General features: G+C 42.3%; 1 protein-coding gene across 6 annotated transcripts in view; it reads right to left on the bottom strand.

The window, feature by feature from the left end:
• Positions 1 to 19,712, bottom strand: part of CARMIL1 (capping protein regulator and myosin 1 linker 1) — a 200,952-nt gene that overhangs the window by 110,439 nt on the left and 70,801 nt on the right. For all 6 annotated transcript variants that reach the window (XM_087758183.1, XM_087758147.1, XM_087758164.1 and 3 more), the window contains exons 3-5: positions 7,530 to 7,580; positions 3,017 to 3,076; positions 637 to 758 (exon numbers count right to left, since the gene is read on the bottom strand). In XM_087758183.1, coding sequence (XP_087614309.1) covers positions 637 to 758; positions 3,017 to 3,076; positions 7,530 to 7,580 — 233 coding nt within the window. The remainder of the gene's footprint in view (positions 1 to 636; positions 759 to 3,016; positions 3,077 to 7,529; positions 7,581 to 19,712) is intronic.

Genomic DNA, 19,712 nt, shown 5'->3' with positions numbered 1-19,712 from the left:
AAAAAAACAAGGGCAAGAACAATGCACAAAGAAGCAGAGCAAAAAAGCTAGAGGAGATGTACGATCCAAGGAGCCAGTTACACCACGAAAGTGCATGACAAGACTGCCCAGGGCTCAGTTTTGAAGAGCAAGGCTCCCAATCACGTGCATCATTTCACAAACACTGAAAGTAAACAGAACTTTTCCCTCCTCTCCCAACTCAGATTTTACTTCTAGGAAAAACAAACAAACAAACAAACAAAAACAAAACAAAACAAAACAAAAAAACAAACCACTGAATATCACAGCTGTTTATGGGAAAAGGAGTAAATTACAACAAAAAGCAAGAGCCTAAGCTATACCTGAGGTTGGAGAGGCAATAAGGTAAAATGCAAACTTAAGACTCCAAATACCTGCATCCCCCCTTCGAAACAAAGGCTCTTTTGACCCTACAGAGCATACAGAGCCTACCTATGCTCTGCACTGCCTCCTGGTTCTGTCATATACTTGCATAAAAGCTTAGGGCTTGCCTCAAGGTGTTTTTCATACCCTCGGTGCATTTCTGAGGTCAGGGTGGGGAGTTCTGTGGGCAAAAAGTGGCTTGTCACCCTTCCCACACACTCTGTTGCTGCTAGAGGTGCCCTAAAAGACACTTACACTGGCGAGAGTCCAGGGAATATCTTCCTGAGGCAGGTCCCAATGTGCGCCAGCACCTCGTTCACATCCTCCGAGGATGCCATCTTCATGGAGATGCTGCATTTCTCAGTTTCCATAATCAACTGTAAATAAGAGGGCATGAGGGCAGGAACTTGGTATCATATAATTCATGCCTCTTTAAAAAGGAGAGCATTTTGAATGCCAGCCGAATGCTTTGCATGCCGGTAGGAATCTGTTATTCTTTAAGACATGACACGACAATGCTCCAGGTAAAGTTTCTGAAAGTTGTTCTTGAATGTACAAGACCCCCATACTTAAACTTTGCTTTTCCTAACTGTGCCCTGCTTCCCACGGGAATAAAAGTTTCAAAGGATCTTGACCTCAGATGACACTCTGAAAACCAAGAACTTTCCACAGCATTGTCCTCTTTTGAAACATGTCCCAGAACACCAGAAGAAGCGAGCGCAGCCTGACAGAAAACTATTGAACGAGCAGGGCCTGCTTCCTCCAGCAAAAAGGATAAGTCTTTAATGGCTGTGATCCTCTGGAAAAGCTCTAATGCTTTGATCTATGCCATTTAAGAAAATGGTACGGTAATATATTGTCTCGGTTCAGATGAAGCAGTAACTCAGCTAACATAACTGTCCTGCTGTCTGGGGGTACACGCTTCAGCGAGGGGGAAAAATAAAGCCTTTTGCAACCCATCTCTGTTCTGTATTGAGTGTTCAGAATCAATTCAGATTACTGCGTGACTGACACATCGGGTCTGCTGCTGCTTTCAGCTGCACCACAGGAAGCAATGTAATGTTTCTGTCTTCTCCAATGTGAATATTTAGCACAGCCCAAGTCATAAACTCTTTTAGATGAGGAGCTGTGCATGCACAGTAAGAAACTAACATCAAGAATAAATAAGAAGTGTAGATAGACAGTACAAAAGAGAACACTGTGTAGTACGCTACAGAAGATTGGTTTTATTGAAACTGGTTCCCAGGGGTCTTTTGGTTCCCAGTTCATGTCTCGGGTCATCACCAGGATAACCCTCGAAGAGGCTGTATTATCCCAAAAGCACACCGAGAATCTTCACACCGTTTCGTACCAATTCACCTCCTTTCTGAACGTGTTGCTGTCACTCCCTGAAGATGAATGAGTCAGTGGGCAAGTTACTACTGTTTTCCATCATCACCAATATTAACACAACATTTCCCTATATTACTGTCCATTTGTTCACTTATCTTACAGTGGGAAGCTCTTCATGGCTGTCTGTGAGATGCCCAGCACAAGCCTGTGTCCTTCAGGTATCACGGATATAACACGCTGTTTGCAGGAAAACTGCAACAATAGCATTTGCCCCGCAAGCAATAATCTAGGATTCTGCCTGCCTTTAGCTATAAGCCTTACACATTTAAAACAAATCAATGTAAACATGCAGAACCTTGAAAAATATTTTAGGAAAATGGCATGCTAAGTGACACTGCTGAAAATCCCTTGTAAACCCTGCTACAATAGTGATTGTCTATGCCTCCAGGAGTAATTACCATTAGCTATGACGGCATTTTAGTACGTAGTAAACAAAGCCACAAAAACATACACTGAATTTACTAAATGTCTCCCCGTTAAAATAGTAAACATCTGGACATTTTTTTTTTCCTCCCTTAAGGAAAGCTTCAAAAGCCAGGTTAAAAAGATGACACGTTAAACACAATGAGAGCTTTTCAGAGTTCAAATAAAGTGTCAGACGCTACTATTTTTAAAAAGCTCTTTAAAAGCCACATACACATGAAACACGTAAGGACTTTGATACAATTGAACTGTCAAATCTTGTCAACACGTTCATCTTATGAATGAAAAACGAATTAAAGGCATTCTTCCTTTTCAGCACCTTCTCTTTGACGTTCACTTTTTCGGGCACATAACTTGCTGTCAAATCTATTTTGTGTTGTATATAGTAATGGCATCAAGAGCAGTTGGAAGCAAACCACTTCTGCCTGCAACGTAAGCAGTAGCTTTTGGCTTCACCATAAATGTATACGCCACAGAAGCCATTCAAGCTTGTGTGGTGATGATGATATAGCAGCCGTCACTGTTTTATCATCTCTAGGAAAAATATTCACTTACAAGACAAATGAAAACTTGTACCATATTGAACTAGGAAAAAAAAAATGTAATTCTTATTGTCATCCCACCTGCAGAACACATTCCTAAAATTGACTCTTTAAATTCTTATCATTACTGTTAAGACTTTAAAGTGTCATGAATGTGAGAATGCAAACATACAGTGTGCACACTGGATGGGGACACCTGCGTGCTAGAGCATTACCTCCTTGACTGGAACGGATTTAGCAACAAGTAAGCAAGTATCTTTTATCTAGAATAGACTCACCTGTCCCGGTTTACTGGAAGTTACTCCTTGGATTTCCAAGTAGCTGAAAGTTAGTTCTAACTGTAGTTAAAAAAGAAAATGCCTCATAAGTGCAAACATCATCTTATTTTATAGAGTACTTATACTTTTCAATGAAGTTAAGAAAACCTTGAGTGATGCTCATCAGTTTCTGTAATTGACACTAAGTATTTGTTAATATCTTATCTGACAGCATTTTACACTAAACTAACAGTTACATTTGCTTGTTACAGGTTCAAATGGTTATTAGACATTATAGGAATACCACACCGGACCTTTTACTGCAAGCTATAAGCACATAAGCTTGTAATAAAACTTATGACAAAATTTTACTATAAAAAGCATCGTTTATACAATACCCTACTGATGTGTACTCTTGTGACTGAATAATCATTAATTACAATACTTACAGCATCACATATTACTCTTTCATTAGTTACACTGATCATAGATGTGAAAAATTTTACTGCACAGAAGCTGAAGGGACACACACACAGTTTTTTATATATACATACATAAATAAAGATACCATGTATAGATAGATAGATGGATACAGATATAGATATATAAATGCTCAAGACTGCTTTAGGGTGTCTAAAAGTATGAGAGGAAATAACATATTAGCTTTGCCTGAGTCGGTTATCTGGACGACAGCCAGGATAAGCAGAGAAGAAGGGTGAACATACTGAATCCAAATGGAAGCTTAGAAGAAGGCAGGAAAGTCCTCGTCTCCAAGGACAAATCTAGGGCTACAAGGAGTGTGCTAAGATCTGAATTCACAACTACGTAGACGAACATCTGGACAGTGGAGACATGCAGAAAGAAACAAACCTCTTGGACTGAATCATAACTACAGGGCAAGACATTAGCGTGGTCATTTCCTGTTATTTATCATTAAAACCATTGTAACTGAGCAGTCTGTTTGAATGGCACAAAGTTTCCTGTACTTTATCTTATCCTAGGTTCACACTCAGGGTGCTCCCAGGCTAACTGGCAAACACCGTATTATTCTATTTCTGTATTTGTGGCAATCTTTTTAAAAGACGACCCTGAATGACTCCTGGGGTGCTCAGAACCCAGATGCAGCTCTCGGGACTCCCTCTCCACAAAGGCTGCAACAGCACAGACGTCAGGAACGTACCAGTTTCCAACCATAAGAACCAGCTAAAAGTTTTCCAGAAAGCAGAAAGATGGTAGGGGGAGCCTCTAAACGCCAAGGTCTCACTGGCAAATCTGTAAGTAGCCATGAACGCTGTTACCGCAGGATGAAGCTGCTCAAAAATTCCAGTTAAAATAGTTATGATTTAGAATACACTGAAATTTGGGGGGGTGGGGGGTGGTAATGAAATAGAAGACCATTTTTAAGCACTTAGCTACATTAACAGCTCACAGCTGCAGAGACTGAAGATGTTATTACTGTCTATTTGTTCTTTGTTGCCCGTTTTCTGAATCCTTTTCCCTTCGGTTGCCCTCATGATTTGACAGGATCACAAGATATAAGCACCCCTCAGCCATTTCTGTGCAAAGGCCACCTTCCACCAAAGATCTAACTTAGCGACCAAACTTTACTCGGAAGTTTCTGAGGAGTCTTCACGTGCTTCGCTTCACTTGTTCTGCTGCAGGGGCAGCATCCTACAGCAAACGGGCGGTTTCAGACCACAGGGGTGCCGTTGCAGCTGCAGGGAACCCAGGCTGGAGAGACAGAACCAGCGCAAGCATCCTCCCAGCACCCATACCAGCGCCTTGCGTTTTTCCAAGGGTAAGACATTCGCTTCTCCTCAGGCCTCTTCAGTGACTTATTTCTAAGCTAAGACTGGCAATCGTTTGTGAGGACAGGACATGGCCCCGTGCAGTTCATTCAGGCCAGAAAGAGAAAAAAAAAAAATCCATCGCAGCTCTTGTTGGCTACTGCAGGAAGCCAGACTACACGTATAGAAGTGAAAGGCTCTTTTTCTCCAGTGGTAGTCAAATTAAACAAACATATGAGACTATCTAACATTTGTTTACCCGAGTCATAATGAAATTTTAGGGAAAAGTTTCTATGATTGAATTCCTTCCCATTTGGCAAATTATTTACCTACCAGATTGAAGGTTCTGCATTTGCTAATGTACTTTGTATGTGCAAACACATATATATATGTACACACGATCAAAAATCTCTTTCTACTCCTGACAAAAGTTTACACAGACCCAGAGTCAAGAATTCATTCTGCAAAAATCCTCTTGACTAGAATTAACAAAGAACAGGAAATGGGGCAACATCTCTATAGTTGATCCTTGGTTCATTTTTCTACCTAAAACCATGGATTTAGAGTCCTTGCTTTGCAGCAAAAATATAGAACGCATTCTAAACATCACCTACCTGAAGCTAAGAAATAATTCATACAAGGTTTTAAAAGGCATAATCTCATTCATTAGCTAGAATTTTAAAAAATCCTCCTAAAAGGCTATTATGAGGGACCCTGCAGTTACCAAGCCAGCTAATTTCAGTTTCCAATTTTTTCAATCAAAACTTACTGAAAGCTGGCACTAGAAATATGTTCACAAACCTGAATTACACTCACACAAATATTTCATACACTTATCTGTGGGCTTGATGACACATCTAACATTTACTAATGTTGCAACTACGTTTTATATAGACTATAGCAAGAATTAGTAGGCTTTAAGTATGGCACTTCTTTCCTATCAGTTCATCTAGATTAGTGGAAGTGAACTGATTGGACGTGAGTGTAAAGGTATGAGGTGGCCATTGTAATGTCCTTGCTCTAAGGATATTTGTGTGAGTTGATATTATAGTTAATCAACCTTTATTCCTTTTAACTTTGATCCTTGTTCAGTAGACACATCTCAAGAGCATTGTTTAAGGAAAAGTGAAGCTTGGAATCAGATGTAGTAATAACAGTCACTCAGAACTGGCCATCTCTCAGCATACTCAATTTTGTGAGAGGTCCCTGGAGGAATAAAGTGTCTTTGCTGCATGTTCTTAGCTGTCTTGCTAGCAGTTACTGCATGCCAGTTATATGGAAGTTCTCAGCCTCAGAAAGCTTCTGAGCAGCTTTTGAAAATAGTACAGACTTTAGAAAATTCAGGAAGTTTCACTAATCCTGCTGGAAAAGAAATGCATTTTCAACCATCCTAATAATTGTTCAGATAAACAAAGTGTAACTTTGACATAAACCATGAGCAGACGCAGTTTCTTCTGATCACCTTTCTTCCATTTGTTATCACTAAAGTAACAATTTTGTTAGTACAGCATACATATTCTAGATTTCCATGAAAACAGAAACAAGTTTTTCAATTAAGTAAATCCATTTAATAAAAGGAGTTTTGAGAAGTGTCTGTAATGCTAAACTAGAATCATAGAACCATTCAGGTTGGAAAAGACCTTTATGTACAGCTATTCCTTAGCACACTGAGCCCTAGCCTTCAAGAGTTTTTTATGAATTACAATGGCTTTGCGATTATTTAACAAGATCACCATCACCGCCTGTCCATCATACTGCCGTTGCACTGATGTCTGAGCTGTTCCTCAACTGACTCTATGTTTCCACGCAACCAGTCACCAAACCCTGTCTTAAAAACAGGCCGCAAACTGCAGTGATCCAAAAGCCAACGCCTGTGCTGCAGGGACAGGGTGATCGACCAAACGAAATAAATTTCAGCAGAAATTCAAACTAGTCATCCTACCTGTCAGTCAGCATCTTCAAATTATAGGTAAGGGACAGTCACATTTACCAGTGACCATAACTGAAAACCTGATATCAATCGTTCCATTTATTGATCCTGTTTTTTCTATAAAGCATATATATACACACCCACCCACACATACACACCCACACACATATGTATGTGTAAAATACAACAAAATAGAACATAAGCCGAATTCCCATTCACTGATTCCAAGCTGGACAAGAGATGTTCTTCCACATCAGTCATTTTCATTCACATGGAAATTATCTTTCTCTGCTACAACGATCATTATGAATTGTCACAGGAATAGAAAAAATAATTCATCGGCATTGGCAAGGCAGGTTGGCAAGATGCTTTTCAAAATGAACCACAGAAATCATCAGAAAACAGCAGAATTTAATAGACCTCAACATAATTTCTGCCTCCAAATCAAATATATTCCTATTTGACACTACAAACTCTAGAAGGGAATAATACCATCAACTTGTTTGGACATAAACTGTCCCACTACAAAGGTTGTCAGGCTCATCTCGCAGTTCTTCAAGTTTACGTTTCCAACATAATTCTTCACCCACCTGCAATTCTACAAGTTAAAATTCCTCTGAAACAGTATATATAAATTAACAAATCCATTTAAGACAGACACTAACAAAAGCATCACTCTAACTCAACACCATGCAACACACCATTCCTCAATTATTATTTTTTTAAACAGATGCACAAGTATAAAATATGCTAACTTTATGCAACTCACATTTGTATCTAAAAAAACAGAATATTTATAGAAACGCAGTGGCTTTACCTTGGTGGGAATCCGAGATGTTAAAAGAAATGCCCGACATGATGCCAACACCTATTGAAATAAAACAACAGAATTTGTAAGGTATTATAATTATTATTATTATTATTATTATTATTATTATTATTATTATTATTATTATTATTATTATTATTATTATTATTATATTTAATTTATCAGGAATATTATTAAAGATTCTTTTCCAGGAAAATCCTGAAACCAGTGGGAAAAAGCCTCTAGTAGAGTGACTGTCGGTTCCCTTTGCTGTCATACACTGAAGGAAGCAAACCTGGGCTCAGATCCAGTAAAGCATAGTGAAGAGACTGCTGCAATCTGATCAGCTATAAGCTATCTAGTACAGCATCAAACTGAAGAAATTTATTCAATCAATCTCTCAAGAACATCTAATAGCAATCTAAAAAAGCAAGGATAAGAAATCCTACCAGGAACATATGATGGACTTAAATATAACAAAAATACGCAAGATAAACACAATATTATTAGTAATACAAGAGACCATAAGCAAACATTTTCTTCTGGACACACTCGGTGCATTTCTAGAGTAACAACGCAAAGATTTTTCATTGACACCACCTGCATTTCTTCTCCAGCAAGGACAATGGAAAAACAAAATTAGATTAGTGAGACCTGTGACTCTGGGGACAAAACACAACGAAACAAGTATTTCGGAAGCTATTGCCAATCAAAATATAATGATATATCAAAGTACTGCTCCAGTCTCCAGTAGCACTTCCCACTCATGGATTTTATGCCTTGCAAAAGGGATGACTCATTTTGCAAAACTAGAGTATTGCTTTTTTGATTTACCTGCTTATGGAATTAGCTACTGCTGGCTCCATCTTTTTCCAGACAAAAAAAATGAAACAAACTTAATCCAAATATCTGGATCAAAATCTCACAGCATGTGCAGAGCTTTTCACACAGCTGGGACCTCCTGAACTCCGTTCTGCTCGGTCAGTTTCCATCTCCAGGTGAGCAGGTTGACACCAAACGTGTTCCTCACTCGGAGAGGGAGAACCAGCCTGAGGAGGCAACCCAGCTCCGAACACTGTTCGAACGCTTTGGAGACTGGATTTCAGCTTTGGTATCTCAGCTGAGCCACGTCTTGCTAAGACCTAAGAGCACGAATGCTGTACTAGTGTTGGATATTAGCAGACTGTTTCAGGGTTGATGTGATCAGACCTAGTGCCCTGGTTATCACGGATGTAGAGCCAAACTGTTGTGCAATAGTAACCATTGCCTCCTCTGAGGCTCACCCCTTCCCCAAAGGCCCGTCACGCTGGCTGGCACACCACCGCTGCCGCTCAGCTGGCACATCCAGGCCCTGTCAGACAGACCCACCTCGTCCCGGTGCACTCACGCATGGGGGAGAAACAGCCTCTCCTGCTCTCCTCCCAGCTGCGCCCATCACAAGTGCGTCTTCTGCAATCCCGCACGCAAAGAAAGGGGAAGGGTCAACCCGAGGGGTTTTGCCACTGCACAAACAGCGTTTCCCCAGCCCCACAGCAGCTCTCTCTCACAGTGATAAAACCTTGATTCTTTCCCCTCCCTCACCCATCTCCGCAGGGCAGCCACCCACAGTAGATGCACATCACTCTCCTAGGAGCCTCTGGGGAGGATCACACCCTCAGTCACACCCCTGTGTGCTGACAAGAAAAGCTTCGCTATCAGTAAGAAGAGCGTCCCTCTTACCCATCATCACACCTACACACCGCTGCCCAGCTCTGAACAGGGGTAGGTGATCAGGCACTCTCCTCCCTGAACCAGCACCACCAGCAAAATGCCTCCAGAGCAGGAGGCAGAGCAGCTGCAACAGCTTCTCCTGATCTGCTTCTGGTCACCACATCTCAGGCGCAGAAGTGAGAGAGCCAGGGGAAAGGACAGCTTTTGAAGAGCTGCTTTTCGTATTTACCTTCTAGGTAGAGGCCTACAACTTTAGAGAGATCAGTGTTTGTGTGTGTGCTACCACAGTGGGACAGCTGGTTACAGGAAAATCATGTCACAGTCCTGTCATAAAACATTTGCCTGCATATATGGGTTCAAGCTACTTTATGAGCATTGACAGGGTCCCTTTAACATGGTTACAGTACACATGAGCAGTCCAAATAACAAAGTTAAATGCAAACCAGGTAACCAGAAGGCTGTAACACAATCACGTTGGAAAAGGATGTTCCAGCAGAGCACATGTCAGCGTATATTCCGGTGGTAGATGTACCAATGCTCCCAAAGTGATCTTGCTAAAATCAACAAAGCTGAAGTACCTACTTAGTTTAAGAAGATGCATTTACATACAAAGGAGAGGACTGCTGTAAGATGATACTCCCCACTCAGCCGGTAAAGAAACTACTCTTGAGCAATGGTACAGAAAAGCCTGAGTCCTCTAATCCAACAACACTGAGCTTTCTAGTTTTCACAGTTGAGACTGTCACAAACCAGAGTTTGATTTTTACATGAAGTCAACTGAAGACAAGGTCAACTACTACTGCAAAATTAACGTCCCATCTTGACAACAGCAGGACTAGATCTTTTTTTTATTTTTTTTTTTTACATTGGCAGAATTGGACAAGAGGAGCCTTGGCATTTATCACAATTTTAGCTGCTAAAATCCATGAGTATGCATTGTGACCTTTGACAGGATCAGCTTTAGTTTACTGCCGATTATTTTTTTTTTCAATCTTTTCAAAATTTTATGCAACATCTGCATTTTAACACCCCCATTTCTGTTCACTTTTAGCAACACAGTAGCCTTTACCCCAAATCAACTTGAGACTTGTTGGATAAGCTGCGAAAAGTGAACAGTTTTCAGTGGCCTCCTTCTCCTCGATAAGGCTGCAGTGCACAAATAATGGCTGTTAAGGTACCAGCTCACCCGTGTCTCTGTCAATAGGATTCTGCGTGGTTGTTGGTACTTGCAAGGGCAACAGAACGTGTATTATAGACTACTTAAAATAACGTATCACTCTATTCCGTCCCCTGCTAAATAGGATGCTGTCACCAAAGGCAGAAGCACCGGAGGTGTTCAAGTCGCCTTTGAAAGCACTGAGCTATTTTTGCGAAGGAAGTCCCAGGCCTCTGTTGCATTCCTCTGACATGAATAAGGAGTACATACGTGCCTAATTGCCCAATTGTCTGGGGCTTTCAGAAGTAACCAGGAGGGCAGGGTTTTATGAATAGGCAGATTCTATATTTCCTGGAGTTTTTGATTTCTTTCATACAAAGAAACAAAAAGCAAAAGTAGCCACCAGTTACTCTCTAGCAGTTCTCAAGCATCTTACGGAGAAGATTCTGCCACCGTTATACTTATTTTGCACCCAGGGACCCTTGAGCACAGGAGGAGTGTCATGGTCAAACGCACTTTGAAAACCAGAGACTGGGAAGAGTCTCTCCCCTGCCCTACCCAGGGACAACTCTGAACTGAGCGCTCCCTCACTCGCAACCCGTCAGGAACGTCAGCTGGGCACGGTGTATAACCTACCTTATCTTCTGATAAGAAAACGTTCACGTGTTCAGCTCAACAAGTCACAATCCCGTTCCTCCATAACCGTTTTGTTTGGTCACAAGAGCTATCTAATCATTAATAAAGTTAAAAGATCGCATCAAAAGATAAGCACATGCTGGGTAAAGGGAGAGACTTGGGAGCAGATCCACACTTTAACACACCTGTAAGCCAAAAGGTTTGCAAGTGACTGACGTGAAGGCAGCAAGCACATCAAGGCAAATTTTATACGAGGTATATAACCTGGCTGCTGCTGCTGCTGCATGGAAGGGACAATAAAGGAGAATTATATTTAGTTTACATTAGCTTCAGTCTGTCTTCCTACTCTGCCTTTTTTCAAGCACAAAACAGGATTATCATTTGAATGTTAAATGACTCCTGCTCACACACAGATATCCAAGTTGATGATTTCCTATCGTTTTTATCACTCTAAATTCCATGACACTCTCTACACTCACAATGTATATGAAACAAGCTAAAATCTGGAAATTAATTTGGAAACGTTCACCAAAAACATACCCTGCAAATTATTTCTCCAGAGACTCATGGCCTACGAGGTCACCTTCTATTTACGAGAATAAATAATTTCTCTCAGTAAGACTAATATGAACACAGATCCTCAGTGAGTATATCAACAAAACATAAATATACAGATGCATTTCGTGATTTATTGTCAAATCCTAGCCTTATTCCCCGTTATGGCGCTGTAAGTTAAATTAACAGGGCTGCACTGGGTTGACCCAGCCACCCTACATGGCAGACAGTCTCGGGAAGATCATTTCAGCAACACAGCTCAGTGCTAACTGCATCTATTTTGCCAGGCAGACCACACCAACTCAAGCCACCTTATCTATATTTAAAACGGTTTCAAATTCACAAGCAAATGAAAGAAATCTTTTAGAAATCCATACCCTTTTTTAAAATGCCCAGGGACAGCGAGTTCTGGAAAACACAGTAAGCATACACGTCTTCATGACAAAATAAAACAAGACGAAACCCCCCCCCAGCACTTCATGGGTCCTAGGAAGTCGCGTGATGCTCGCTCCACTTGCTAGCACAGATGTTGTCTAACTTCCCTGTGCTGAAATCTCAAAATAATGATGGATTAGCCAAATGTTTTTCTCTTGCTGAAAACTCATTGACACAGATATAAAAAAAAAAAAAAAAAAGGCTTGGCACTTTTTTGATCAACTGTTGCAGTTTTACCTCTTAAAAATACACTTTCTGATCCTTTTCTTCCACCATAGTTTCTTTTCCTCCCAGCATTTGCCATTTTGTCAGCCTCAAACTGCTTTGGTCTCTTCTGTTACCATTTACTTGAGGAAAGAAGCATTTGTGACAGGTTTTGTTATTTAGATAACCATTATTCTGAGAATTCTTTGAAGTCCAGAAGACAAGCACTTTTCTTTATATACCTCTTAGTTATACCATCTTTACTTTCATCATTATTCATTACCATTATTATACCAAATATCTTCACTATTTTTTAAGTTTCCATACTTATTGCTTTATGATTTCTATCATAAGTTTTCCATTAGTACTACTGATTCAATATCTAATGTACACATAATACCATGAGGCACAGCAGCAGCACTAATACAGTTTTTGTTTTGTTAAAATATGGATGAATCAATACACGTTAGAGCATCCAGTCTGTCTGAGTCCCCCTAGGATGGATGGTTCATTTCCTGGGTTGCATGCCTGATGTTGTAAATGCTCCATCCTGAAGCGACCGGACTTCGATTAGATAAAAGGCCCCTTTCAGCACCATGTTAGAGATATTAGAGCTGGTTTCGAGCGAGGCGGTCTCTGTTAAAAGCACTGAGCCTCCCTACACAAAGAGGCTAGCTGACATCCCGGAGGTCTTTTTGGAGGGCTAATTAGCTCAAGGCAGAACACGAACACGTATGCTGCTTCTGAAATAGAATCATAGAGTCGCTTAGGTTGGAAAAGACCTTTAAGATCGTCGAGGCCAACAGTAAACGTAACACTGCCAAGTCCACCACTAAACCATGTCCTTCAGTGCCACATCTACACGTCTTTTAAATACCTCCAGGGGTGGGGACTCAACCACTTCCCTGGGCAGCCTGTTCCTATGCTTGATAACCCTTTTGGTGAAGAAATTTTACCTAGTATCCAATCTAAACCTCCCCTGGCGCAACTTGAGGCCATTTCCTCTTGTCCTATCGCTTGTTACTTGGGAGAAGAGACCGACCCCCACCTGGCTACAGCCTCCTTTCAGGCAATTGTAGAGAACGAGATGGTGGTATCACTTGACATACCGTGGGTTTCTCTGCAGAGTGCTGAAAGCAGCAAAGTGGCTTGCTTCAGCCCCAACCTAAGGGCTCACAGCACCACCACCTTCACCCACAGCCCTCTCAGTTGTCTGAGGCCAAATTTGACTCTGATCATTTGGTCTCAGCTACTGTAAAAGTGTCATCTATGATAAAACCATTGACAAACCTTATTCACTCTTGTTCCAAACGCCTACTTATTTATCCACCAGCACTAAAGCAGTCTTTCGTAACTGGGGAAGATCCTGGGAAAGGGTTAGTGCCATTCAGTTCTTGGCACTGAGACATAAAAACCAGAATTTCTCCCTCCCTCAGCTGACCTTCGCCAAGTTGAACACGGTCCCAGGCTTGCCTAAAGTTGTCAGTGCCTGTGCGGCCAGCCAAACACCTACGCAAAACACGCCCCAGAGCAGACTCTCAGCAGCAAGGGAAGCCGTTATTTGCATCAGTACAATTCTCTCCTGCCCAAGACTGAGGCAAGCTCTGCAGCGCAAGTAACAACCTCGGCCATCCCCACGAAGGACTGCTCTGCTGCATGTTTCTCTGTGATCATTCCTGAAGTCAACCACAGCTTCCTCAACAAGGTCCCCTCGCTGGAGCCGCAGACAGAGAGCATGCCTGCCTGCCCTCTGCCCTGCCACCGGCACGCTGTACGGAGCACCCGTTTTCACTGGTCCTTACTACCGTCATAATGCATTAAAAACTCAAGCATGATGTGTATGGCCTACCATGTTCCATATTTTCTGGACAGCAAAGGATGGTATGGAGAACAGTTTTTAGCTGAAATGTGGGGTTTTTTTTACAAAAAAGTGGGGTCAGATATCAGAACTGCTGGCAATAAATCTGCTGTGCTTGAGGAGGAGAGGAGGAGAGGAGGAGGAGAACCTTTCAAATTAATTTACGGAACATGGCAGGGGACACCACAAGATGGCACAATGGAGTGCTTCATTCAAATGTCCCTTTCAGTCTTAAGTTAAGAGAGGACCCTTTTAATAGAAATGCTTATTTAGCCATTGGAGAGCTGTTCCGATATGCAAAGCAGTTTCTACTTCAGCGGCAACAATGAACAAGTCCTCCCTGGAAGACAGTTAAAAAAAACTATGCTCATTTTAAAACTGACAAAAACTGAGGCATGGACACGCTAAGAGATCTGCCTAAAACAAAAGGGCAAAATGAAGTTGCAAAGTTTGAAAGAGAGGCTTGGAGTAAATGGCTCCTAGTTCTGGAGTAAGAGAGGAAACAACGTAGCTCGGAGGCTTATCGTCAAACCAAAATCTCCTGTCTAAACCAAATTTGTTCATTAGCTCCTTCAACAGCTATAACAACACTACTACTATCACCTTTAGGCAGTGTCCTAGCCCTGTGAACTGTCTGTAAAGGACACATGAATCAAACTGTGCTTCTTTAAGACCTGGAGCACAAATAAATATAAACACTTGCTATAGCCCTGTCTGCAATGTGCAAACGACCCAGATATTCCAGTCAAGGTGGGATTTCGGAAGATGCTGAGACAGGGGTTCACCTTTGGCCAGACACTGCTGATGGCAGCAACAGGAGCCATGGGCACCCCAACTGCCAGCCCCTGTCACTTGAAGAAGCAGCTTGTGATGTGGTCGCACCGGCGGTGCAGACTGGGACTCCCCTCATTCAGAGACCATACTCACACTCAACAATTTTGTCTCATAACCTATCATTTCCATTAACCACAGAGCTGCTTGTGGAGGGGCAGCCATCTTTTGCGTACGCGCGCAGGGCTCCCTTGTTCTTCCAACCAGTCAGTCATCGAACAGATTTTCATGGCTTTTTGAGAGATGTCTCAGCTTAAATGCTCTGTGTTGGACAACCCCCATCAGAGTGCAAAACTTCTTCACTGTTCCTCTTACCACTGCACAATTCCCAACAACAAAAATCCCTAGTGCTATAAAGCACTAAATACCAGAAGACCTAACTACCGTGTTATTTAAGTCTGCTCTGAGCCATAAAAATAGGAAACAGAGAGCAGCAAGCAGCATTTCACCAATACAAAGTTCCCCCTGTGGCACTGGAACCAGCCTGGGCTGACCGCAGCAGGGTAGAGGAGGGGAGCGGGAGAGGTGTCGGCTGAACCACATACATTCATTTCTAACTCATCAATGAGGCATATAACCCCAAAGGAGTTTTTCCTTCTCTGCATCTACGTTACCCATAAATAGGTCACTAGGACATTAGTGCTAATACACCTTTATTTCAGATTTTTTCCCTTTTTTCACTTTTGCTCTCCTCTGTATACAGCCATTACACAGATTCACTGCCCCGATTCAGGTTACAAAGCACCACAGCTGGATACCTTCCCCACATACCAGCCTTTTACGATGTTCTAGTCCTCGATACTCAGCTAAATAATAGGTTGAAAACATTCAGTTGACTTGTAATTTGAAGGACCCTGGGCTCCAGCATCTTCTGTGCAACCATTTTTTAAGCTCTCGCATTACTTCTCTCCATCATAAAAAGCGCATACAGGCACCCTTTAGAAAAACCCTTCCACTACCTGTCCCTGGTGTTAAGAGTAAGAAACATCCATACACCTTCCCTCTTCCTACATGGAGCCTCCTGCTGGGTTTACGGACAGCAGGTAAGACTGGAAGCATTTTGGTGTGCTGCGTATGACGCTGTTTCTATGCGGAAGCAGCTGGAAATAGATTTTGCTATTGCAGTGCTTTTATTCTTATCTTCTTTAATTTCATCACTTAGAAATGCCAGATTAAACATTTCGCAGTGTTCCTTGGTGACGGGGCTGCTCTCTTTGCAAGTATGTCACACGCAACCGTAATGCAAAATTTTAAAGACCAGGAAACAAAACAAAAAACTTCAGGAACAGAGGAAACGCAATTTGATCCATAATGCAAGCCTTTTATAAGAAACTCTTCTATAACCATTTGTATTTGCTTTTAGTTATCAACAATTAAATGAAGATTCAATTAGTATAGTGCATAGCACTTAGCTCCACTTAATATTAAAATAAAATAAATAAGCACAGTAAAATCATTTTCCTCAATACCCACTGCCATAAACCGCAGTCTCAATAACATTGACCTTGGACAGCCCCGAGAGCTAAGGGCCAGAGAAAGATGTGAGATTAATAAATCTGTAGAATTAAGTCTTTTTTGTCCTCTCCATGGCATATACAAATTGAAACAGAAAACCAAATTGATGAGTGGAGAGTTGTGAAAACCTCCAAGCCAAGGCAACTTTTTACCAAAGAAACCACTGTTACAGGTGCAAGACAAAACCCTCTTCCCCATTAGGTCCAGAGGGGATTACTCAAGATCTGCTCCTCTGCATCACTTCAGGAGCCTCACTGCAGTCCTCAGGTGCACCCAGGTTTCCTCTTCCTCCTTGTGCTTCCCCACAGGACCCTTTTTCCATCTCTATCATCTGTGAAATACAAAGTACCCACTGGAACTAACATGACTGTGACAGCCACTCCATCCTTAATCACCTGAGGTGCGCTGCAAGCCTTCATCTTTTTATATTTTGATATCTTAAGACCATCAATCTTTCAAGAGAGGAATGGTGCTTAAGTGCTGGAACCAGCCGCTTGGTCGTTTAAAGTCCTTAAAAACCACCACTATGCTCCCAACCCCCAAATTCACATTTTTTGTTATACTGTTTTACATTTTATAAGATGATCTCCTTTACAGTTATTTTATTTCTAGTGTATCACATTTCCCCTCAGCTAAAGAAATCTTTTATTTCAGAGCTTTAAAACACCTTCCAGAAGCAGGGAGAACAAACTATTCCCCTGTCCCTGCACTGGAAGGGACCTCCTTTTCACTGCCCATTCCCATCCCCGCATCCAACTCCTTTCCCATAGCTCCCACACTTGATTATTTAAGTGGTGGGAGCTGAAGATGGCTGAGGCACCCTCTGTTGGCTTACCCGGTGCTGACCACCCACCCAGGACCTCAGCTGATTAGCAGCTAGCATCTCCTGGGGAAAACACACAAAAGCTGCTCTGTCAGGCACTTGACCCCTACAGCCAGGGCAGCCAAATAACGGAGGTGTGAACAATGTCCCCACTCCCCCGTCATGCAGGTGCACATTGCTGGATGGATTTCTTTCTTACAAAATCCTGCACCAGATGATAAATCCCGGCTCGCAGTCCCTCCCCCTGCTCCCACTCTGTATCTAGCACAGGGAGAGCTGTAGGCAGGAAACCCGGAGGCGAGGTCGGCTTCGGGCAGTGACACAGCTGATTGCATCTGGCTTCCCCTTAGACGGAAATTCAGGAATTGCCACATTCCAGGAAAGCAATTTTGCCTATGACATCCTGCAAAAAAATACTTGCATTCACCCCACTCCTAACATGCACGCTGTCTTGTCTGCCTAAGAAGTACAAGCTGCGTGCACTGGGCAAAAACCACTAAGTAACGGTTGATGAAGGATTATTCTTCTTTGTATTGATTTTTAAAAGTCATATGATGTTAATTATCTAATGCTGTTCATTATTAAAAAGGAATATGCTCCTGTCCAATAAAAAAAAGCTATTTTAATACTTTCTGGTTTTGCGAGGATCCTTACTTAAATGCATCACACTAATATTGCCTGTGTTTTACTTGTACAGCTTCTTATACAGTACATTAACCTGACAAAATGCATGGAATAATGAAATATCCCTATTTATCTGACAAGAACAACAATTTCTAACAGCCAAATGGAAATTTGACTTCCTAAAAAACGGAAATTACAACCCACTGAATGCAAAAGCAACAAATAATTCTGCTCTTCAAACTTAGAAGTCAAGTACAACAACTGTTATACTTGTTAACCAACACTCAGTAAGGAGTCAGCTCCTAGCTATGCAGAAGACTCCAATAGTTTGTAAACTACCTTTGCCTCTGAAAAAAAACCGAAAAAAATTCAGCCTGCTTCCCCAAAAAACCTTCATGAGATTCTGACGCAAACGTCTTCTAAGTCAAACTGTTTCTCAGAACAATTTCATGGGTAAATTTTGGTTTTGTAAGCACTGAGCCACATGCTTGATGCTCCTCAATCACTGTTCATTTCAGAACACAAGAATCTCAAAGAAGAAAGCTTTTAAAAGGTTACTTCACTACTGTGAACTTGAACAACTGACTCAGCTTGTCAGTGCAAGCTACGAAAGTGTAAAGCTAACTAGATCCTTCTGGGCTTTATCATTTTATCTAGAATCCTGATTTATAAGCTCTTCAATTTGCAGGTTCTCTTAATTTTCACTACGGAGGTGCAGTCTGCCAAAAAGGAAAGTAAACCTGAGAAGAGCCTTTGCTCTGTTTAGATGGTAGGTTTGCAGGCAACTCTGCCCCGTTCTCCAGCCAGCCAAGCCTTTGGTTCCTCTTAGCCAAGTCTTTCCCCTGTCCATTCTGGAACTGCTTAAGCTCTTCCACTGACCAAGTCAACCCCCTCTCCAGAGTTTTTTTTCTGCGAGGCATGGAGGGCTCGTGGAGCAGTGTGAGGAGCAGCAGCTCTGGCTGGGCTGAGCAGCCCCTGGGAGCTGGTGGCACAATCTCCCCACTTTGGGAGCTGGCATCCACTTCCTGCAAGCCAGGCTACAATCTCAAGCACGCACCCTAAAAATCACGCTGGGTAGAAAGAACACAGATTCAAAAACTGTAACTGAGATCAATGTTTTGTTTTTAAAGAAATTCCTAACAGAGGAGATGTTGGTACAGGGCCACAGATAAGAAGAGAAGGAAAGCACCCACCTGGCTTAGCAGGGTTTGCACTGCACCTCAGGCAAGGTGAGACCAGCTCCCCCCATAGTCCAAGCCCCACGTGCTGCCAGCACTGAACCACCGGATGGGCCCACCACAGCCTAAATCAGCGTCTTCTGCAAGCAAATGTGTGATCACAATAACCCTGGGCCAGCTTAGCAGCAATACGGCCCAGCTACCAACAGCAGCAGAGCCACAGGAACATGGTGCTCTAGGTGAGCTAACTGCCTAACAACTTCCCCATCCCACCGGCAGGTCTTTCAGGCTAGACTGAGCTCCACACACTACTGTAAGTTATCCTGGTTTTAAGGAGTTTTAAGGCTTCCTTGAATAAGATTGAGGAGGTCCCAGTTGACTAAAGGTTAGCAAATGTGATGCCCCTCTACAAGAAGGGCCGGAAGGAGGATCAGGGAACTACAGGCCTGTCAGCCTGACCTCAGTGCCGGGGAAGGTTATGGAGCAGATCATCTTGAGTGCCACCACACGGCACGTACAGGACAACCGGGGGGATGAAAGGCAGGTCCTGCTTGACTAACCTGATCTCCTTCTATGACAAGGTGACTCGCTTAGTGGATGAGGGAAAGGCTGTGGATGTTGTCTACCTGGACTTTAGTAAGGCCTTTGACACCATTTCCCACAGCAT

Source organism: Nipponia nippon, unplaced genomic scaffold (assembly GCF_047370975.1).
Source record: "Nipponia nippon isolate SJK-2023a ecotype South Korea unplaced genomic scaffold, ASM4737097v1 scaffold_1, whole genome shotgun sequence".
NCBI lineage: Eukaryota > Metazoa > Chordata > Aves > Pelecaniformes > Threskiornithidae > Nipponia > Nipponia nippon.
Note: the sequence above shows the minus strand (reverse complement) of the source record. Positions and strands in the feature narration are given on the sequence as shown.